The following is a 23,072-nucleotide window of genomic DNA, read 5'->3' as shown; positions in this document are numbered from 1 at the left end:
CTGAATATAGGGGGAAAAAGCACTGACTGAATGTAAATCCAACAAATGTGAATATTTGACTGCTTTACATGACAAATCCTTTCACCAAGTCAAGACTGTAATAACTTTTATCGTTTTATCTCCGTCATCTACTAGAGCAATAGTTTTATAACAGTGAAAACATTAAAGCCCAAATGTGAATATCTGAGTTTAAAGTCAGAATTCTGAGAATAAACTCAGAACGCCTACGCAGAGTCGCAGTCTAACACACTTCTCTGCTCCTCCATTTCAGGAGTTACTTAGTGAAAATCCTATAGTGACGGTGTCTGCCCCCTGACCATCGAAATTATTTAAAAAGGTAAACAGAAGAGGAGCTATGCATAAAAACCTCATAAAAATTAAAACCACAAGAGCAATAGTGCAAACGAATAGGAGAGTTAAATGTGGACTCTTAAACATCAGATCTCTCTCTTCTAAAGGTGTACTAGTAAATGAACTAATATCAGATTATGATATTGATTTATTTGGTCTTACTGAAACCTGGCTGGGTGATGGAGAATATGTTAGCCTAAATGAATCCACCCCTCCCAGTCATATTAATACTCACATTCCTCGAGGCACAGGCCGAGGAGGTGGAGTTGCAGCTATCTTCGACTCTAGCCTACTAATCAGCTCTAAACCTAAACTAAACTATAACTCATTTGAAAGTCTTGTTCTTAGTCTTTCGCACCCAAGTTGGAAATCACTGCAACCAATTCTTTTTGTTATAGTGTACCGAGCACCTGGCCCGTACTCTGAATTCTTATCTGAATTTGCAGAGCTTTTGTCAACTTTAGTCCTTAAAACGGACAAAGTTATTATTGTAGGGGATTTTAATATTCATGTGGACGTTGAGAATGACAGCTTCAGTACTGCGTTTATCTCTTTGTTAGATTCCATTGGCTTCTCTCAGAGTGTTCATGAACCGACTCACTGTTTTAACCACACCCTCGACCTTGTTTTGGTGTATGGTATTGAAATTGAACATTTAGTGGTGTTCCCACAGAATCCCTCTTTATTCGACCACTGTTTGATAACTTTTGAGTTTGTATTGCTGAACTACTCGCCATTGGGCAAAAATTTCTATACAAGATGTCTATCTGATAGTGCCATAGCTAAATTTAAGGATGCGATTCCATCAGCTCTAAATACATTATCTAGTCACAAAGTAACGGAGGACTCCTATGCTAATTTCAGTCCCTCCCAAATCGATCATCTTGTTGATAGTGCTGCAGGCTCGCTGCGAATGACACTCGACTCTGTAGCCCCTCTAAAAAAGAAAATACTAAAACAAAGACGGTTAGCTCCATGGTATAATACTGAAACTCGCAAATTAAAGCAAATATCACGGAAACTTGAGAGGAATTGGCGTTCCACCAAAGTGGAAAATTCTCGTTTAATTTGGCAAGATAGTCTTAAAACTTATAGGAAGGCCCTCCGTAATGCCAGAGCAGCGTACTACTCGTCATTAATAGAGGAAAATAGGAACAACCCCAGGTTTCTTTTCAGCACTGTAGCCAGGCTGACAGAGAGTCACAGCTCTATTGAGCCAAGTATTCCCATAGCTCTCAGTAGTTACGATTTCATGAGCTTCTTTAATGATAAAATTCTAGCTATTAGAGACAAAATTCACCAAGACCTGCCCTCAATTGGCACCGACTTATCTCTTAACTCAGGAACCTTAGAAACAGCTGTAGAACCAGATACATGTTTAGACTGTTTTGCTTCCCTCAATCTTTACCAACTAACTTCAATAATTTCTTCATCTAAACCATCAACCTGCCTCTTAGACCCCATCCCGACTAGGCTGCTTAAAGATGTTCTACCCTTAGTCAGCACCTCTATACTAGATATGATCAATCTATCTTTATCAACAGGCTATGTACCACAGTACTTTAAAGTAGCTGTAATTAAACCTCTTCTGAAAAAGCCCAAACTTGATCCGGATGTTTTAGCCAACTATAGACCTATATCTAACCTTCCATTTCTCTCTAAGGTTCTGGAGAAAGCAGTTGCTAAACAGCTGTGTGACTTTCTACAGAGCAATAGTTTATTTGAGGATTTTCAGTCAGGATTTAGAGCTCATCATAGCACAGAGACAGCACTGGTGAAAATTACTAATGACCTCCTTATTGCATCAGACAAAGGACTTGTCTCTGTACTGGTTTTATTAGATCTTAGTGCTGCATTTGATACCATTGACCATCAGATCCTATTGCAGAGACTGGAATATTTCATTGGCATTAAAGGAACCGCTCTAAGCTGGTTTAAGTCCTATTTATCAGATCGATTTCAGTTTGTACATGTTAACGATGAGTCCTCCATGCACGCCAAAGTTACTCATGGAGTTCCTCAAGGATCTGTCCTTGGACCAATCCTCTTCACTTTATATATGCTTCCTTTAGGCAATATTATCAGGAAACATTCCATAAGCTTTCATTGTTATGCAGATGATACTCAGTTATATCTATCGATCAAGCCAGATGAAACTCATCAGTTAGCTAAACTTAAAATGTGCCTTCAGGATGTTAAAACCTGGATGACCTGTAATTTTCTCATGTTAAACTCAGATAAAACTGAAGTTATTGCTCTGGGGCCTAAGCACCTCCGTGACGCATTATCTAAAGATATAGTTTCCCTGGATGGCATCGCCTTGGCCTCCAGCACCACTGTGAGGAATCTTGGAGTTATCTTTGATCAGGACATGTCGTTTAAGTCTCACATTAAGCAAATTTCAAGGACCTTTTTTCACCTACGTAATATTGCGAAAATCAGGAACATCCTGTCTAAAAATGATGCAGAAAAACTAGTCCATGCATTTGTTACTTCTAGGCTGGATTACTGCAATTCCTTATTATCAGGCTGCTCGAAAAAGTCCATTAAGACTCTTCAGCTGATCCAGAATGCTGCAGCACGTGTTCTGACAGGAACAGGAAAAGAGATCACATTTCTCCTGTTTTAGCTTCTTTGCATTGGCTTCCAGTAAAATCCAGAATAGAATTTAAAATCATTCTTCTTACCTACAAAGCTCTTAATGATCAGGCACCATCTTATCTTAAAGAGCTCATAGTACCTTACTACCCCACCAGAGCACTGCGCTCCCAGAATGCAGGGTTACTTGTGGTTCCTAGAGTCTCCAAAAGTAGACTTGGAGCCAGAGCGTTCAGCTATCAAGCTCCTCTCCTGTGGAACCAGGTTCCAGTTTGGGTTCAGGAGGCAGACACCATCTCCACATTTAAGAGTAGGCTTAAGACTTTCCTCTTTGATAAAGCTTATAGTTAGGGCTGGCTCAGGTGAGTCCTGAACCATCCCTTAGTTATGCTGATATAGGCCTAGACTGCCGGGGGATTTCCCATGATGCACTGAGCTCCTCTCTCCTCTACTTTCTCTCCCTCTGTATGCAACCTTATCCCATTATTGCATGTTACTAACACAACTTCTCCCCTTTCTGGTAGTCTTGTGCTTTCTCGTCTCTCTCCTCTCTCCTATCACTTCCTGCAGGTTTTCTGGCTCTGGAGCTGTGGAGTCTGGAGCTGTGGCTGCGGGTCACCTGCTGCCCCCGTGTTCCTGCTCGACACCCTCTGCTGCAACGACTATTGTTGCTAGTCTTATTGTTATTATAATCATTAACATTACGATGGTTACCATTAACACTACTATAAATATCTGTACCATTTTTCATTTAGTCTATAGCAACATTACCTTCACTGTGTGTACCTCTGTGTGTATATTGTGTAGGCTGCCTCCCTCCCCTCTCTCTCTCCTTACATCTCTCTCTCTCTCTCTCTCTCTCTCTCTCTCTCTCTCTCTCTCTCTCACCCCAACCGGTCGAGGCAGATGGCCGCCCACCCTGAGCCATGGTTCTGCTCGAGGTTTCTGCCTCTTAAAAGGAAGTTTTTCCTTGCCTCTGTCGCCTAGTGCTTGCTCTTGGTGGGAACTGTTGGGCTTCTGTAAATAACATCACAGAGTACGGTCTAGACCTGCTCTTTTATGAAAAGCGCTGTGAGATAACTGTTGTTGTGATTTGGCGCTATATAAATAAAATTGAATTGAAAATTGAATTGGAACGCCACAAACCGTGCAGAGAAAAAGATTACATGAAGATTATCTGACACACTGTCTTAAACCTGATCACATACTGAACACATAATCTAAGAGCATGCACTAGGCTGCTGAGACAGCAGAACCACAATCAAAAATACCATAATCACCCAAGATATCACAAGCTGCAAATTTGCATTGCAGAAAGGTTGTGGCCATTGAGGGTCGGAGCTTAGATCATAATATAGATGCAAACAGGCTACCAGGAGGACAGGTTGAGGGTCAGATAACATGTCTAGGACAAACTGATAAAATTGAAAACTCTGATTATTAGTCTTAGGCCTATAAACAGGGCATTAACTCTACTACAATATTTTTCTTGTTTTGTCAGAGCTTGTGGTTGGAATCATCCATGAAGAAAAGCCCCGGGGAACTTAATGCTTAGGCCAGTATGTAGTCTTGGCAATGCAGGACAATGCACTAATCAGTTCATGAATTTGTTAATTTTTTTTTAACACAAAGCTAGATTTGAATTAATTGCCCCTCAACAAGATGGGGTCCAAGAGCAGATAAGGATGCAGGTTTTGCTCTAAAACAAATTACGAATGAAGTCAAGGGAAGAAGATCAAGAATGGATTAATAGAGTGGTCTGTTCACCAAAACCCAAAACAGCCAAATGGTCACAGTGACAAATTTGGAAGTAAATAATCTTGTGTTGCATCTGTGTTCAAACGTTAATGTAGTTAATATTCAAAAACCATCAAAAAAGAGGAAGAATTAATTAATGTGACAGATTGTGTTTAGTACATCACATACAGACTGCCAGATAACACAAACAGACAATATGATACAAAGATAACACAAAAGATGCAAACTTGCAATGCAAAAAGGGATGTGGTTAGAATTCAAGATAAAACAGAATAAACTGCTGTGAAAGGGGTCATTTCACACCCCCAAGAAGACAAATCACTTGACTTGCTGGCATCATGCAGGGTCTTAACAAGCTTCTTTTCTTTCATGTTCTGACATGTCTTGGACAGAATGGTAAGTTTACCAAATCTTTTTATTATCTTCCATCTATGTAATTGGACATTAACTGAATATAGATTTTTACTTACATTTGCAGCACTTAGAGGTAAAATCATAGATGGGGACAGAGCCCCGGAGAACTGATGCTGTATATGGCCTCTCTGCAGAACATCCGTGGTCATGTCTGTGGGGGATTCCTTATAAGTGAAGAATTTGTTGTCTCTGCTGCACACTGTGACTGCTTGTGAGTTACTTTACCTCTTCCAGTAATTGGTTTTTTATTTAATGTAAATAGAAGTCAAATAAAAAACATTCTGGTTATACAAGCCCAATATTTGAAAAAGAAATATATATTTTGTTGCGTTGTTTTGCTGTTAGCACAAATTGAGAAAATGTATTGACAACTTCACAAGTAACTTTTTCAGGAATCATTCAAGTGTTGTTCTTGGCACCCACAATCTCAAGTCTGCAAGAACAGAGAGATCTATTGAAAAGAAGTGTATTCCCCCATCTTATGAGAATGTTGGTGGAGGGAATGACATCATGCTCCTCAAGGTACAGTGTTTCCCCCACCATTGTTTTGTGGACCCTTTTAATAACCTGTTGATTATAGGACATTTCACAGTACATAGACCTACTGTAACAATGCATTAATTGTGAATTGTCCCCATAAATAAATGCACTTGTATTTGAATATTTCTATGTACATATTTGCATGACACATCAAATTCATTGATATTGATTCAATTTGTAATATTTTCTTATTAAATTGTTGAAACTGTATTTATCCACCACATGATAATACATTATTTCTGATGACAAAATGTTTATAAATTGTAAAATTCAGAAAAATTAAAACGTAAAACATGGAATTTGGGGAAAAGATAAAACAGATTTCATCGGGCCCTGTCCATGGTCTTGTTACCCAGTATCTGAATGTAGCTGTTGTAAAATCAGGAGTTTATTAACTTTAGCGGTAAAAATGTCAAAGAGGAAAGGAGAAAGTGACGATCCTAAACAGGCAAAAATTAATGTGCCGCGACTAAGACGACACCACGTATGTCGGGGGTCTACAGCACAACTTGACAAAGATCCTTGCGAAACACTCAAGTATATATTAATTCAACCCAGTGGGGATAAAACTAATCTAACAGTATAAAATAAAAACGTCCCTGAAATGCGATAATTATATATAATAAATAAAAATTTGTGTGTCTCCAGCTGTCTAGTGCAGTTCAGCTGAACGAGAGAGTACAGCTTATCCAACTTCCCAGAACTGAAATTAGCATGAAAGATGGAGAAAAGTGCAGTGTGTCTGGATGGGGTAAGACTGAAACTGGTGGTGCAGTTGTTGATGACCTGAGAGTGGTGGATGTGTCTGTCATCAACCCACAAGTCTGTAAGAAGACATGGCAGAATCTTCCTGCCAATGTTCTCTGTGCAGGTGGATATGACACAAAGAAAGGATTCTGTCAGGTATGTTCTCTGTCTGTTCATAGAAAGTCTCAACTGGTTTCTAGTCTAAGCAACGTATGAACATTTTACATAATCTTGAATAAACATGTTATGATATTTCCTCTTCACAGGGTGATTCTGGTGGTCCTCTGCTGTGCAACGGGACAGCAGTTGGTATCGTGTCTTTCAACAGAAATTACACCTGCAACTATCCAGATGTACCCAACGTCTACACAGACATATCGAAATACCTGCCCTGGATTAACAAGATTCTTGAGGAAAAGAACTGTTAAATAAAACAAGTTTACGATGATGATACACAGAGTAACTTTTAGAGCAATGTTGCCGTCAATGGTAATGAGTAAAGATTACTACCGTGATCCTCTCCCCCCACCACTCCACCACTCCACCACTCCACCACTCACTCCGCCCGTCGCTTTCAAAACACAGTCAGACTGGCCACCAGCAAGATTGCTCAAAACGTTGCCCCGTGTATCATCAGGTTTACACAGAGATTTGCTTCAGCATACGTTGATCAGGAGGGACAGTTGTGTCTGTGTTGCTCTTGTCTCTTTAACGCAGAGGCAAAATGAAAATAAAAACTTTTCAAATATAGTTTCCCGTTTACTTCTTGAGATGACACAAATGCTGTTTACATCATTTGAAAAAAAAAATTAAAAAGCCGTTCTCCCGTTTTGGGGTTCTGAATCCAAAAACGAAAAACGACTAAACCAAATTCACATAATGGTCCGATTTTAGTTTTATGAAATTCCTATTTTCATTTTCCGTTTGAAGATAGACGTTAAGAAAGAAAGACCGGTGAGCCAGGTGACCCGGAAGTAAGAGTATAGATACTAAAACAAAAGCCAATCTTTTAGAACGGTCAGATATGTAAAATTATGCAGCACTAACGTTATACCAGGGTGATGTTAGGTGAAATTAAATAAATAATAGCAACAGCTGTTGATTGCATGCACTATAATATCGTGCATTTATTCATGTAAACAGCAAGAGTCACGTTTTTTAAACACATTATTTGGTGCAGTACAGATGGTAGGCTAATATAGGTTAATCTAAGAAATAATTGTGTGTTTAGAGTAGTTACTGTTAGCGCTATGTTTTTAATATTAAATTTCTATTTAATGTGTTTTCCACCGTAATGAACCAAGCTGTTCCCCCTTTCTACCAGCAGGTGGCAGTATTTAAATGAAGGCCTGTACTGTGTCTTTATTAAACGTTTTGAATCCAGATTACTGATATAGATGGGTTTATTGTTGTTAATTTCATTTTTTTTGTGATATTTATGTTTTATTTGCAGCTTAGTTATGATCTTCATCATTCACCCTCAGCCCAGAGTTAAACCTGCATGCCCTTCTGTTCTAACCTGGATCTAACACTGCTGTCAGCTTCTGACCAAAAGAATGATTTACCAGTGTGCTTTATACTGTGTGAATCTTTCTTCTATATACACATTCCCATTGTGTCATGCAAGATGAGAATCCATACAAGTCTTTCCATACAACATTTATTCAACATATACAGTGGGTACGGAAAGTATTCAGACCCCTTTAAATTTTTCACTCTTTGTTTCATTGCAGCCATTTTCCAAAAATCAAAAAAGTTCATTTTATTTCTCAGTAATGTACACTCAGCACCCCATCTTGACAGAAAAAAACAGAAATGTAGAATTTTTTGCAAATTTATTAAAAAAGAAAAACTGAAATATCACATGGTCATAAGTATTCAGACCCTTTGCCGTGACACTCATATTTAACTCAGGTGCTGTCTATTTCTTCTGATCATCCTTGAGATGGTTCTACACCTTCATTTGAGTCCAGCTGTGTTTGATTATACTGATTGGACTTGATTAGGAAAGCCACACACCTGTCTATATAAGACCTTCCAGCTCACAGTGCATGTCAGAGCAAATGAGAATCATGAGGTCAAAGGAACTGCCTGAAGAGCTCAGAGACAGAATTGTGGCAAGGCACAGATCTGGCCAAGGTTACAAAAAAATTTCTGCTGCACTTAAGGTTCCTAAGAGCACAGTGGCCTCCATAATCCTCAAATGGAAGACGTTTGGGACGACCAGAACCCTTCCTAGAGCTGGCCGTCCGGCCAAACGGAGCTATTGGGGGAGAAGAGCCTTGGTGAGAGAGGTAAAGAAGAACCCAAAGGTCACTGTGGCTGAGCTCCAGAGATGCAGTCGGGAGATGGGAGAAAGTTGTAGTAAGTCAACCATCACTGCAGCAATCCACCAGTCGGGGCTTTATGGCAGAGTGGCCCGACGGAAGCCTCTCCTCAGTGCAAGACACATGAAAGCCCGCATGGAGTTTGTTAAAAAACACCTGAAGGACTCCAAGATGGTGATAAATAAGATCCTCTGGTCTGATGAGACCAAGATAGAACTTTTTGGCCTTAATTCTAAGCGGTATGTGTGGAGAAAACCAGGCACTGCTCATCACCTGTCCAATACAGTCTCAACAGTGAAGCATGGTGGTGGCAGCATCATGCTGTGGGGGTGTTTTTCAGCTGCAGGGACAGGACGACTGGTTGCAATCGAGGGAAAGATGAATGCGGCCAAGTACAGGGATATCCTGGACGAAAACCTTTTCCAGAGTGCTCTGGACCTCAGACTGGGCCGAAGGTTTACCTTCCAACAAGACAATGAGCCTAAGCACACCGCTAAAATAACGAAGGAGTGGCTTCACAACAACTCCGTGGCTGTTCTTGAATGGCCCAGCCAGAGCCCTGACTTAGACCCAATTGAGCATCTCTGGAGAGACCTGAAAATGGCTGTCCACCAACGTTTACCATCCAACCTGACAGAACTGGAGAGGATCTGCAAGGAGGAATGGCAGAAGATACCCAAATCCAGATGTGAAAAACTTGTTGCATCTTTCCCAAAACGACTCATGGCTGTATTAGATCAAAAGGGTGCTTCTACTAAATACTGAGCAAAGGGTCTGAATACTTATGACCATGTGATATTTCAGTTTTTCTTTTTTAATAAATTTGCAAAAATTTCTACATTTCTGGGTTTTTTTTCTGTCAAGATTGGGTGCTGAGTGTACATTACTGAGAAATAAAATGAACTTTTTTGATTTTTGGAAAATGGCTGTAATGAAACAAAGAGTGAAAAATTTAAAGGGGTCTGAATACTTTCCGTACCCACTGTATAGCAAATACATGCGTTCAAAGGCATTGAATGTACAATCTATGGCTGCAGAATATTGACTTTGAAGCCATGAGGTAAAAACATTTTACGAGTTCCTCAAAAGAAGTCCAAAACCATAATTACATTATTAAAAACAGGCTGTCAACACAGAGTATGTCTTCTCAGGATGTCAGTTAGGCCTCTGAGGCCACATTTAAAATGTTCTGGCTGATATTGTACAACTATATGCTAACAAATACAAACAAAAAACAAAGTTAAAATTCAACTTGAACTTCAAAATTGAACTTTGACCTGAACACGCAGTTCTTCCCTCCTATGTTTTATGAGAGCAGCTCCTCCCCCTAGGAGTAAAAACAAATTGGCATTTATGTATATATTATTCAAACAACACATAGGCCTAGATGAGGAAAACCTTTAAAAGTTGAAGCTAACTGTGCAGAAAGCTGCCAGCCAGAACATTTTAAATATGGCCTCACACATCTGACTGACGCCCTGAGAAGACATTCTCAGCATTGGCAGCCTTTTCTTTTATAATTTCATTATGTTTTTAGACTTTGTACAGGCCTGCTGCTCTTGAGAACCTCATAAGATAAATGTTGTATGGAAAAACCTGTATGGATTGTCTTCACTTGCATGACACACAGGACATTTCTGATGTGAGTTTGTTGTCAAAGCTGCTGAGAAGCTGACAGCAGTGTTAGAACCAGGTTAGAACAGAAGGGCATGCAGGTTTAACTCTGGGCTGAGGGTGAATGATGAAGATCATAACTAAGCTGCAAATAAAACATAAATATCACAAACCAAATGAAATTAACAACAATAAATCCATCTATATCAGTAATCTGGATTCAAAACGTTTAATAAAGACACAGTACAGGCCTTCATTTAAATACTGCCACCTGCTGGTAGAAAGGGGGAACAGCTTGGTTCATGACGGTGGAAAACACATTAAATATTTATTTAATATTAAAAACATAGCGCTGACAGTAACAACTCTAAACACACAATCATTTCTTAGGTTAACCTATATTAGTCTACCATTTGTACTGCACCAAACAATGCACTTAGAAAAACGTGACTCCTGACTGCTGCTTGCATGAATAAATGCACAATATTATAGTGCATGTAATCACACTGCATGTTTTTTGTTTGAAACGACAAACGAAAAAAGGGTGGTTTTCTCATTTGACCGTTTATTGGTTCAAACGAAAAAACAAACTATCACAACGTACACGGACCTTTCTGGTTTCTGCCTTTGTTAATTATACCAAAAAAAAACCAAACGGTTAAAACGTACCTTGGTCTATTTGAATGTGGTTTAGTCTTTTTTCGTTTTGGAATTCAGAAACCAAAAACGGGTAAAACAAACAAAAAAAACAAGTTAGATTTTTGACTCTGATTCTGTACACTAAAGCTGTACACAAAAGTTTGTACACATTTTTACAATTTTCTCATTCAAATTATGCAACCACACCACATAAATGTACTGTTTTAAATTAATTTGCTCTTCTCTTCTACACTTTTCAAAACATTTCTCATTATGTGCTTGTTATGTGGGAATTATTACATAAAAATGTTGAGAGATACCTCCAGTTCACATATTCCTCTCCCATTTAATAAACAACCAGAGGGTCACATTCTTGTTAGGGCCAGCCTTCAGTAACATCAGTCAGTTTATTATACAGGTCCATGTGTGGTACATGTTCCACTTGGTCAACTGAAACACTGACAGATGAGTCATGATGCTCTGTTTCTGTTACTCATTTCATTTTTGGTGCAACATCACAGTGACAAAAAAACAACAGCCCAAAGGTTACGCCTAAAAATAATTTAGATTTTTTGGTTTGTTTATCTAACTAAGTAGATTGGTGGAATCCAAACAGTGAGAGAGGAAGATCTAAAAATTCCCAGAAATCACAAAATACAAAGGTTGACAGAGAGCAATAGATATAAGAGGAAAAATAATTGAACAATAATAAATGTAGCAGAGAGTAAATGGGTTAAAATCACAGACTGTTAAACTCATCACATGCTGATCACATAATGTATTTATGTGCTTCAGGCTGCTGAGGCAGAACCGCAGCCTTTATATTTACTGTAAAAATATCAGCACTGCGCAATGTTTCATTTTACTGACCACAGGCACTCGTCATTACAAGACAAGGTTGCATTGATGCACAGAGGATGCGGCTAAAGAAGTCATGATGAAGCAGATAAAAACCACGGGGTTGATTACTGAGAAAACTGCTGTATATAAGGGTCATGTATTGTCACCCCAAAGACAACAGGCTGAATTTGCTCCCAGCATGATGCATCAACTGCACAAGTTTCTGCTTTTTTATCTTCTGACATGTCTTGGACTTAACAGTAAGATTATCAAATCTGGTTTAACGTCTCTTGTCTATAACTGCTACATTAACTCATCTTTTTTTTCCTCTTTTCTTTTTAGCACATGGTGGTGAAATCATAAATGGTAAAAAGACCCCAGAGAACTTAATGCTGTTTATGGCTTCAGTGCAGAACAACATGGGTCATGTATGTGGAGGATTCCTCATCAGTGAAGACTTTGTGGTCACTGCTGCGCACTGTGACCGCCAGTGAGTTACTTCCCCTCTTTCTGGAATCTTTGATTCATGTAATTACAAAGCAAATCAAAATATGTGGCATAAAGATGTAATAATTTTTGCAGTTTTATTTAATTTGTAACAATTGACAACTTCTCAATGATCTTTCCCTCAGGAATCCTACAAGTGTTGTTCTTGGCACCCACAATCTCGGGAAGGTTGATAATGACACGATGAGATATAACGTAAAGAGATGCAGGTATCCATTTTTTGACAATGAACGATGTGGTCATGACATCATGCTTCTCAAAGTAAGTAGATATTGTCAGATCGGTCTAACAGTCTCAGATTAAATTATGCATTTTTCACTTTCATTTACTCCATCTTCAAGCATTCTTTTTTTAAATTTCTTAATTCCATTCAATTTAATTTAATTCAAACCTGAGGTCTGATGGATGATAATACCAATGCTTTTCACTTTTGCGTCTCCAGCTGTTTAAGAAAGCTCGACTGGGCAAAAGAGTTCAACCAACTCAACTTCCCAAGACTGACATTAAAATAAAAGATAAGGAAAAGTGCCGTGTCGCTGGATGGGGTTGGACTCAAAGTCGTGGTAAAGTTGTTGATGTACTGCAAGTGGTGGACGTGCCCTTTGTCAACCTGGAGGTCTGTAAGAAAGAATGGGCTGCTATTGGCTTGAATCTTCCTGACAATGTTATCTGTGCCGGTGGATATGGCACAAACAAAGGATTCTGTCAGGTATGTTTTCTGTCTGTTCATAGAAAGTGTCAACTGGTTTCTAGCTTCACTGCTTTCTAGTCTTAGAAATTGAATAAACAAATTCAGCTTCCTTCTCCTCACAGGGTGATTCGGGTGGTCCTCTGGTGTGCAGTGGGAAGGCTGTTGGTGTCGTGTCTTTCAACATGAGAAAGAACTGTGACTACCCAAATGTTCCTAACGTCTACACAAATATATCAAAATACCTTTCCTGGATCAAAAATGTTCTCAAGCAAAAGGATTGTTAAATATAGCATACCTTTACTGTGTTGAACTGCCTTCCACTTAGCATCAGGTCTGCCGGAAACTCACTTTTACAGAATGGCCTTTCTTAACAATTGACATCTTTATTTCTTTGGAAATTAGTTAAAGTGATTTTAAATAAAACTTTTTTTTATTTTTATGTTATTGTGATGATATTACTGTGTTTCAATCTCACTGTCAATGTTTAATCTGAAATGCAAAATAAAACCTCAGTGTCAAATGTCAGATACTTTCAAATAATTTCCTCTGGTTAAATTTTTCATCAGAAGACAGAAATGGAATGTAAGTTAAATATATATATGTACATATACCTTTATATAAGGTTTTCTTTCCCAAAGGGATTACTTATAAACTATCAGCTCAGTCAATTGATAATGAATTTAACCAGGGCAGTTTCTTAACTGTTGTGAGTTGGACATAGAGGACCCAAACGCAACGCTCAGATGAAACAGGTTTTATTGGGGATAGAGGGGTTGAGGGAGTGGAGGTGAGATAGAGGTGGATGCCGGGGAACACGAGCACCGAGGACCGAGGAGCATGGGGAGCACGTAGGGCAGAGGGGGCTAAGACAGGGGAGCTGAGGGGCACCGGGGACCGGAGACCTGACCGGGGGGGAGTAGTGTGGTGGGAAGCTGACTGGCGAGGCATGAGGGAGAGCCAGGAGGACGCCGTGGAGGAAGCCCGAGGGGAGAGAGCAGGTAGGGGAGCCCAGCTGACGCAACGGTGGACGGAGGTGAGTAAACCTGGGAAGGTTTAAAAACAGAGAGACAGGGTTAATCTCAGGGAAAACTGAGAACAAGGAAACAGAGATTTTGCAAGAATCACGGGAGCTTGAATAATGCAGTAGCATCAGGTCAGAAGCAACAACGATCAAGCAGAGATTGTGTGGAGAACTGGGGTTGATATACTGGCAGGGATGGCAGGCGGGGGAGCTGCTGATGAGGGGCAGGTGTGGAGAGAGAGAGGGACAACACAAGCAAGGTGAGCGGAGGAGACACAGAGAGGCAGGCAAAACACAGATTGCAAGAAAAAAGGAGAAACAAACAGGACACTTACCGTCAGACGGTCTGCCACCAAAACATCTAACTGTGACATGAGAACTTTGTGGATAAAACCTGAATCTGGAAACTGTGGTTTTAATGGTTCATCTAGTTTTCACAGAACTCAAACAAATGTTTCAGTGGGCTGTGTAGATAGACAGAGCTGGTCTTGCGTCTGTGTTTTTTTTTTTACCCATAAAACTCATCAAACTAAGGTTCACTTAGAAGAGGAGGTGGTCCAACACCAGGGCTGGACTGGTAATCTGGCAACGATTGGCCCATAAAGCATGGACAACGGCTCATTGGGTAATTTTCTGGACTGACACTGGGCCGGCCCAATCACATCTCTTACTGGCCCTCTGATTCCCTGGAGCAGAAAGTGTTTAACGCTCAAAATCTTCTGGCGGAGGACCCCCAGACCTCCTCATCAACTATTTAGTGTGAACTGCAGCTTAGAATATAGTGTTTTTTGTTGGTAATTGTCATTCTTGTGGTGGTTTACTATTGAAACCAGGAGTGAAGTGCCTGTTTCATTTCATAAGAACAGCTGCATTGATAGATAAAAGACTGATGAACAGACAGTCCTTAGAGGAGTCCTTCTTGAACCTAACATTAATTTGATTCTCAATATTAATATATTAAAACTTGCGAATGTATGGAGTTGTTAGTTGTTTGAACTTGATGCTAACAAAATGTCGAGTCCTTACTGACTTTCACACAATATTAAGTCTTTACAGCACAATTCTTTGGCTGTTCATTTATTTTATTCTTCAACATCGGAGTAGCCATCACAGAAAATGTTTATAAGCAAAACATGCCTTCTATTGGTGCTTAGGAGCCATTTTTTTTGTCAGAATAAGACATGATTGACAAAGAAACTTGAAAGCCTTCCCTTCACAGTGTATTTGAGTAGTCCGGTGGTTGAGGTCTTGCTCCGGATCCAGAGATTGATGGATAAAACCCTGCTCACAGCATGTTAACGAAAATGGGGCCAAACTTAACACATGTTTGCTGAACAAGTGTGCAGCACATCATTGAGTCTCTGATGGAGCCACACATTGCACCGACAGCGGTAGCAATCGCAAAAAATAGCTGGCAGCTCTCACAAGCATTTTCTTAAGGAAATGCCCATTCTAGTTCATCAATACATTTGTTTTTCTAAATAGTAGGCCTATTAAAATATATTCTTGTCTTGTTGTCATGGCCCCAATCTTGTGCAATGTTATGTCTCATGGGCTAAGTGTTTCGTCACACCCCTAATCCGAGCCCTTAAATGGAAGGATGGCGTATTGGTGAGGGGTGTCCTACCAATTTTGGTGGGCCGCCTGGGCCAAAAATGCCAGGTCATATTTTTTGTCCCAGTCCAGCCCTGTCCAACACAGTGTCAGAAATCTGAGAGACAAAACGGCCTCTCTCAGTCTCTGTACTTCAGTTTTAAACTTTCACTTCTTGATTTTGTGTGTCTCTGCATCCTCAACTGGGCAAGAAAGTGCAGCAGTTCAGCTTCAAAAAAAGCGAGTTTAAAAATATGAAACATGCAAAATTATTAATATGGAACTAACCTACCACCAACCTGTTGAAGTGAGGAAATAAAAACAAATGCCCTGTGCAGAGAAAGTAGTGACAGCTGCTGATCTTGAGGACGGACATCAACAGTATCTGATTTCTGTAATTTCTCTCACGTAACTGTCCTTGTTAGGGAGACAACATTTAGACTTATAAGGTAGTTGTTTATTCTAAACATTAAAATGTGCTTTGCTGTCACAGGCATGTATGTCTCCTGGGCAGCCAGCCCTACTGAAAATACTTCTGGTTCTGAGTTGGCCGGTGAGTGGGTCTTGAGTTCCGGGAAAGTTCCAGTGAATGCTGGGGGCGCTTTCCAACTGTCAAATTGTCATGTGTGCGAGGGAAATACGCCATATAAGAGACAAAAAAAAAGAAGCATTGAAGAAGCAACCAGCAGTTGGTGCTGTCTCTTTCAACATGAACTTTAACTGTAACCATTCAGACATACCCAATGCCTATACAGACATTTCATAATACCTGCCACAAAGATTCTCAAGGAAAAGTTGTTGAATGTAACAATCTTACATATAGTTTTGCTTCAGTGTACTTTCATAGTGTACACCTAGTTTATTCAACTATTTATTTTAGTTTTTAAAATGTAATGATGCTATTTTAACCAAAAATAGTGCATCGCATGTTGATAAATATAAATATTGATAAATACCTGGTAAAAAGACATTAAGCTTTGTCACAGGGTGTTTCTGGTTGCGTGCAATGGGACAGCAGATAGTTGTTGTTGTAACAATCTTACATATAGTTTTGCTTCAGTGTACTTTCATAGTGTTTGACAGGTATTGCCATGTCTATATTGCTAAATCGGAGCTTGCTCTTTCTAACCTAGAAACAGTAGGCTTCAGTGACACATAGGCTACAGCTTTCTCTTAAGGTAAAATACTTGCTCTGTAACACAGCTGCTACAGAGGAAAGACACTGAATCATTTGTAGAAGGATGACAGACACATTGTTTGGCTTGGACTGAGGGAGGTTTGTATTGCACTGCACAGGGCAGACATGCTGACAGAAACTATGAAACTCTGTGGTCTGACTCTGGCCTAGAGCAACAGCTTACATTTATGGGTATCAAATACTACATTTGTTACAACTGTATCTAAATATGGGGTAATAAACACTGACTGAATGCAAATACAACAAATGTGAACATGTGACTGCTTATGATAAATCCTTCCACCAAGGTCAAGTTGTCAAAAAACCACACGAGGGAAGACTGCATGTTTACTGCATACTATACAGTATACTGTTATATGTACATTAGGTAATGATTTCCCTGTCTGGATATGTGATGTTTGTACTCTTCAAATGACCTCTTCATCATGTACTAACTAGAGCATCAGTTCCATAACAGTGAGAACACAAATCCTCAAATGTTAATATTTGAGTTTAAAGTCAGAATTCTGAGAATTAACTATCGACAATTACACAAACAGTGCAGAGAAGAAGATTAAATGAAGATATGAACATACAGATCACATAATAAACCAGCCTGCACCAGGGTAACTTAGTCCAGTATATAGCCTTGGTAAAGGACAACACATGTTATGCACTTATCAGTGATCAGATAACATAAACAGACAAGATGATGCAAAGATAACACAAAAGTTGCAAACTTGCAATGCAAAAAGGGATGTGGTTAGAATTCAAGATAAAATAGACAATAATCACATTTTCCAAGAAAGCAAACTGCTGTATAAAAGGATCCACTTGACACACCCAAGAATACAAGTCAGTTAACTTGCTGGCATCATGCATGGTCTGCACAAACTTCTGCTCTTTCATGTTCTGACATGTCTTGGACAAAACTATGTTGTATATGGCCTCTCTGCAGAACATTGATCATAGTCATGTCTGTGGGGGATTCCTCATCAGTGAAGACTTTGTAGTCTCTGCTGCACACTGTGACTGCTGGTGAGTTACTTTACCTTTTCATCATTTTTTTTTTAATTAATGTAAATAGAAGTCAAATAAAAAATATTCTGGTTTTACAAACCCAATATTTTCACTTGGGTTGTTGCTTTGCTTTGTTGTGAATCCCACACGTGTTGTTCTTGGCTCCCACAATCTCAAGGCTGAAAATACAGTGAGATCTATTGAAAAGAAGTGTAAACCCCCATCTTATGAAAATGTTTCAAAAGGGAATGACATCATGCTCCTCAAATTAAGTTAATACATTTAACCCAGTAACAACAAGATTCTCAAGGAAAAGACTTGTTAAAAGTAACAATCTCACACAGAGATTTGCTTCGGCATGCTTTGATTGGGAGGGGTTGTTTTGTCTGTAAAAAAAATAAAAAAAATAACTTTTCACATGGTTTCCTGTTTCTTTAGATGACACAAGCTTACATTAAGCTGGAAAAGTGTCAGAAGGCATGGCATAATAGCCTTCCTGCCAGTGTTATCTGTGCAGGTGGATATGGAACAAAGAAAATATTCTGTCTGTATGTTTTCTGTACTTCGATAGAAAATGCCAGCTGGTTTGTGGTTTAAAAAAAGTAGAAACATCTTGTGTAATGAAGCTTCCTCCTCCTCACACTCTGGTGGCCCTCTGTGCAACGGGAAGTTTGCAGTTGGTGTTGTTTCCTTTAACAGCAAACATAACTGTGATTATCCAGATGTACCCAACATCTATACAGACATATCAAAATTTCTTCCCTGGATGAAAGAGATTTTCCAGAAAACAAACTGCATGTAACAGTGTGACAAATTGTTTTTGGATAAACATTTAATGGATCTATTGCTTTGTGCAAATCACTTTGTCAGCCCCCCCAAAAAAGTGTTTTCATTCTGTGACAACTTTCATCAGTGGACACAAATGCAAAGGTTGTATAGCCAACAAAAGGTTCACAAAACCTCTCAGGGTAAATACTCTTGCATGCAGCCTACGGTATCCACAGTCAGAATGGAACTTTCTGTGGTTTCTGTGGTTTCTCAAGATTATCGCACAATTCAAAGAAATACTTGTGTCATGGGCAAGCAACAACCTCCGGGGCTGAGAAATAAAGACAACACAAAAGCCCCCCCCCCCCCCCCCCCCCGCACTATCTACAACCACAACATGAAACTAGTAAATATCTTAACATTAACCACTTTGCACATTCATCACATTCAATTTCCTGCATTCTGAATACATTTTATGCACCAAGTTATGGAGGAAATGTCTTTATTTATATGAAGGGAAACTAAATTAAGGTGACAATTAAAAATATAATGGAATATAATTCAGTCATTTTTTGGACAATGCAAATTTGTTTCTTCTATTTCAATTGCATTGCATGTTTTCTTATTGTGCATTGTTTCATTTGGTATTCAACATTTCTAGTTGCAATCTTTTTTTCCAAATTTTTTTTAATAAAAGCTTTGAAAAAGTGATGGAGACAGATTCTGACCTGTCTGCAGTGCCCCCCCAGTGTAAATGACACCTATCTGTCAACACTTTTAAATGTCCCGCCCCATCCAGGCTGTGATTGGTCGGTTCACGACAAGCAACACTGATGAGCTACATTCAGCCCAAGGCTGCTTGAAAGGAACCGAGCTACTCTTCTCCCTCATCTCTCTCCACCGACAGAGTTTAACAGGCAGGCGAGAACGGGAACAGAGAACCTGATATGGAGAGGGCAGAAGAGAGGACCGGCAGCTTCGGAGAAGTCCCGGTACGCAAGAAAATGTCCCGGTACGCCAAAGAGTAAAATGTCGGGGTGCTTCCACACTTTTCAAAACATTTTTCATTATGTTCTTGTTATGTGGGAATTTAGGGCTGTCCCGACTGGGGAGTTACATAGTTGAATCAGAATCGTCACATCCTGCCTATAGTCGACTGATAGTCGAATCATGTGTGTTTTTGTGCACGGCAATTGCGAGCCGAAGCTAAACTGAGGTATATTGTTGACTATTTTTTCTCTCTCTCCCTCTTGCCTGTCATTCACTGGTCTTGTGTGAGTTTTGAGTGCATTCCCTGCTGCTGACAACTGCATGCACATTGCGGTTCCTCGCGGGTCTATTTCAAGTAGCCGGCTGTTAAATACGATTAAACAAAATATTGTTTGTGTGGCTCATCAACAGTGATAAATTATCCAAAAGTCCTGCGAGTCCTGACAACTTGGCACAACACCAGTGAAGCTGGCGCTCCTCTTCTGCCACTACACACATATACGCTACACTTACACATGCACACTGACGCCCCAGGGTTAGGGTTACAATTTTGGATTTATTCAACCACTTTAAAAACATTTTTTGGAAGATTTTTACATGTTTATTACAGCATTAAACATTGAAATGTATATTGTGATAGGCTGTATATTAAGTTATTGGGCGAAAACTGGTAGTTCTATGTAAAATCAAACATTTAGCACCCCCATAAAAACAAAATGGCATGATCCTTTCCCATCGCTGTTAAGCTTCGACTGTGAGATTGACAGTCGAATCAGGCTCTGCCCATTGAAGCATCCAATCTTCGACTATTTGGGGTCAGCCCTATGGGAATTATTACATAAATTTGTTTGATTCTTGCATTTCATTGAGTGGTAGGCTACCTCCTGTTCACATATTCTTTTCCATTTAATAAACAACCAGACGGTCACATTCTTGTTAGGGCCAGCCTACAGTAACATCAGTCAGTTTAAAATACACGTCAACATGTTCCACTTGTTCAAGTGAAACACTGACAGATGAGTCATGATGCTCCGTTAGACTTCTAGCTGTCAGTCAATGATCACATGACTTTGGAGCTTTAGTTGTGACTGTGAGAATACTGGCTCTCAAACCTGAAGCTGTGGTTTCTGTTACTCATTTTGATTTTCACAGTCACAGTGACAACAGCCAACAACAGCTTAAATGTTACGGCTAAAAGTATATCCATCACTGGAATCTTTTTTTTTTTTTTTTTACTTCAGTTCATCTAACTTAGTAGATTAGTGGTATCCAAACAGTGAGAGAGGAAGATCTAAAAATTCCCAGAAATAACAAAATACAGAGGTTGACAGAGAGCAATAGATACAAGAGAAAAAATAATTGAATAATAATAAATGTAGCAGAGATTAAATGGGTTAAAATAACAGACTGTTAAACTCATCATGTGCTGATCACATAATGTATTTATGTGCTTCAGGCTGCTGAGGCAGAAGAACCGCAGCCTTTATATTTACTGTAAAAATATCAGCACTGCACGATGCTTCAAATCTTTACTGACCACAGGCACTCGTCATTACAAGACAAGGTTGCATTGATGCACAGAGTAAGCGGCTTAAGAAGTCATGGTGAAGCAGATAAAAACCACGGGGTTGCTTACTGAGAAAACTGCTGTATATAAGGGTCATGTATTGTCACCCCAAAGACAACAAGCTGAGTTTGCTCCCAGCATGATGCATCAACTGCACAAGTTTCTGCTTTTTTATCTTCTGACATATCTTGGACTTGGTAAGATTATCAAATCTGGTTTAACGTCTCTTGTCTATACATGCTTTAACTCACCTATTTTTTCCTCTGTTCTTTTTAGCACATGGTGGTGAAATCATAAATGGTAAAAAGACCCCGGAGAACTTAATGCTGTTTATGGCTTCAGTGCAGAACAACATGGGTCATGTATGTGGAGGATTCCTCATCAGTGAAGACTTTGTGGTCACTGCTGCGCACTGTGACCGCCAGTGAGTTACTTCCCCTCTTTCTGGAATCTTTGATTCATGTAATTACAAAGCAAATCAAAATATGTGGCATAAAGATGTAATCATTTTTGCAGTTTTATTTCATTTGTAACAATTGACAACTTCTCAATGATCTTTCCCTCAGGAATCCTACAAGTGTTGTTCTTGGCACCCACAATCTCAGGAAGGTTGATAATGACACGATGAGATACAGTGTAAAGAGATGCAGGTATCCATCTTTTGACAATGAACGATATGGTCATGACATCATGCTTCTCAAAGTAAGTAGATATTGTCAGATCGGTCTAACAGTCTCAGATTAAATTATGCATTTTTCACTTTCATTTACTCCATCTTCAAACATACTTTTTTAAAATGTCTTAATTCCATTCAATTCAATTTAATTCAAACCTGAGGTCTGATGGATGATAATACCAATGCTTTTCACTTTTACGTCTCCAGCTGTTTAAGAAAGCTCGACTGGGCAAAAGAGTTCAACCAACTCAACTTCCCAAGACTGACATTAAAATAAAAGATAAGGAGAAGTGCCATGTCGCTGGATGGGGTTGGACTCAAAGTCGTGGTAAAGTTGTTGATGTACTGCAAGTGGTGGACGTGCCCTTTGTCAACCTGGAGGTCTGTAAGAAAGAATGGGCTGCTATTGGTGGTAATCTTCCTGACAATGTTATCTGTGCCGGTGGATATGGCACAAACAAAGGATTCTGTCAGGTATGTTTTCTGTCTGTTCATAGAAAGTGTCAGCTGGTTTCTAGCTTCACTGCTTTCTAGTCTTAGAAATTGAATAAACAAATTCAGCTTCCTCCTCCTCACAGGGTGATTCGGGTGGTCCTCTGGTGTGCAGTGGGAAGGCTGTTGGTGTCGTGTCTTTCAACATGAGAAAAAACTGTGACTACCCAAATGTTCCTAACGTCTACACAAATATATCAAAATACCTTTCCTGGATCAAAAATGTTCTCAAGCAAAAGGATTGTTAAATATAGCATACCTTTACTGTGTTGAACTGCCTTCCACTTAGCATCAGGTCTGCTGGAAACTCACTTTTACAGAATGGCCTTTCTTAACAATTAACATCTTTATTTCTTTGGAAATTAGTTTTTGTTTTTTGCTTGAAAAATGCTTTTTAAATAAAAGTTTTTTTTATTTTTATTATGTTATTGTGGCGATATTGCTGTGTTTAAATCTCACTGTCAATGTTTAATCTGAAATGCAAAATAAAACCTCAGTGTCAAATGTCAGATACTTTCAAATAATTTCCTGTGGTTACATTTTTCATCAGAAGACAGAAATGGAATGTAAGTTAAATATATATATGTACATATACATTATATATAAGGTTTTCTTTCCAAAAAGTAATAAGGCTAAGTAGCTGAGTAGTATTCATGAGCAGGGAGAGGAGGAGGTCCAACAGAGTGTCAGACATCTGAGAGACAGACAAAACGGCCTCTCTCAGTCTCTGTATTTGTTGGTC

At 39.3% G+C, this 23,072-nt stretch overlaps 3 protein-coding genes, 1 long non-coding RNA gene and 1 pseudogene across 4 annotated transcripts; 4 read left to right on the top strand and 1 right to left on the bottom strand.

The window, feature by feature from the left end:
- Positions 1 to 5,028: 5,028 nt before the first annotated feature.
- LOC119900908 (duodenase-1-like) lies at positions 5,029 to 7,068 on the top strand. Its single transcript, XM_038716228.1, is given in 6 exon segments — positions 5,029 to 5,103; positions 5,186 to 5,227; positions 5,230 to 5,332; positions 5,514 to 5,643; positions 6,310 to 6,564; positions 6,675 to 7,068. Coding segments are annotated over 6 exon segments (750 nt in total). The 5' UTR covers positions 5,029 to 5,045; the 3' UTR covers positions 6,837 to 7,068.
- A 4,899-nt stretch (positions 7,069 to 11,967) lies between these two features.
- Positions 11,968 to 13,545, top strand: LOC119900906 (granzyme B(G,H)-like). The gene is made up of 5 exons (XM_038716225.1): positions 11,968 to 12,088; positions 12,171 to 12,318; positions 12,461 to 12,596; positions 12,778 to 13,044; positions 13,149 to 13,545. The coding sequence occupies exons 1-5, from the start codon at positions 12,028 to 12,030 to the stop codon at positions 13,308 to 13,310; spliced, it is 774 nt and encodes a 257-aa protein (XP_038572153.1). The 5' UTR covers positions 11,968 to 12,027; the 3' UTR covers positions 13,311 to 13,545.
- Positions 13,546 to 13,764: 219 nt separating this feature from the next.
- On the bottom strand, positions 13,765 to 14,539 carry LOC119900910. Its single transcript, XR_005444123.1, has 2 exons — positions 14,383 to 14,539; positions 13,765 to 14,069 (listed from the first exon to the last, which is right to left on the bottom strand). It is a non-coding gene; the product is annotated as an uncharacterized LOC119900910 (long non-coding RNA).
- A 3,148-nt stretch (positions 14,540 to 17,687) lies between these two features.
- Positions 17,688 to 18,639, top strand: LOC119901364 (annotated as a pseudogene).
- Positions 18,640 to 20,950: 2,311 nt separating this feature from the next.
- Positions 20,951 to 22,839, top strand: LOC119900905 (granzyme B(G,H)-like). Its single transcript, XM_038716224.1, has 5 exons — positions 20,951 to 21,359; positions 21,439 to 21,586; positions 21,729 to 21,864; positions 22,046 to 22,312; positions 22,417 to 22,839. Exons 1-5 carry the CDS (start codon positions 21,197 to 21,199, stop codon positions 22,576 to 22,578), a joined length of 876 nt encoding a protein of 291 aa, XP_038572152.1. The 5' UTR covers positions 20,951 to 21,196; the 3' UTR covers positions 22,579 to 22,839.
- Positions 22,840 to 23,072: the final 233 nt, after the last annotated feature.

The sequence above is a fragment of the Micropterus salmoides genome, unplaced genomic scaffold, assembly GCF_014851395.1.
Source record: "Micropterus salmoides isolate LMB-PRFRI ecotype aquatic unplaced genomic scaffold, ASM1485139v1 Ms_hic_scaffold_13, whole genome shotgun sequence".
Taxonomy (NCBI): Eukaryota; Metazoa; Chordata; class Actinopteri; order Centrarchiformes; family Centrarchidae; genus Micropterus; species Micropterus salmoides.
The sequence above is the reverse complement of the archived record's forward strand: the minus strand, read 5'-3'. Positions and strand labels throughout refer to the sequence as shown.

Excerpts from the sequence above, each read along its gene's own strand:
- LOC119900906 (XM_038716225.1), top strand. The coding sequence starts at position 12,028 with ATGATGCATCAACTGCACAAGTTTCTGCTTTTTTATCTTCTGACATGT. Across the intron at positions 12,089-12,170 it reads GACATGTCTTGGACTTAACA|CACATGGTGGTGAAATCATA; the intron begins GTAAGATTATCA and ends TTTTCTTTTTAG. Across the intron at positions 12,597-12,777 it reads ATGACATCATGCTTCTCAAA|CTGTTTAAGAAAGCTCGACT; the intron begins GTAAGTAGATAT and ends TTGCGTCTCCAG.
- LOC119900905 (XM_038716224.1), top strand. The coding sequence starts at position 21,197 with ATGGTGAAGCAGATAAAAACCACGGGGTTGCTTACTGAGAAAACTGCT. Across the intron at positions 21,865-22,045 it reads ATGACATCATGCTTCTCAAA|CTGTTTAAGAAAGCTCGACT; the intron begins GTAAGTAGATAT and ends TTACGTCTCCAG. Across the intron at positions 22,313-22,416 it reads CAAACAAAGGATTCTGTCAG|GGTGATTCGGGTGGTCCTCT; the intron begins GTATGTTTTCTG and ends TCCTCCTCACAG.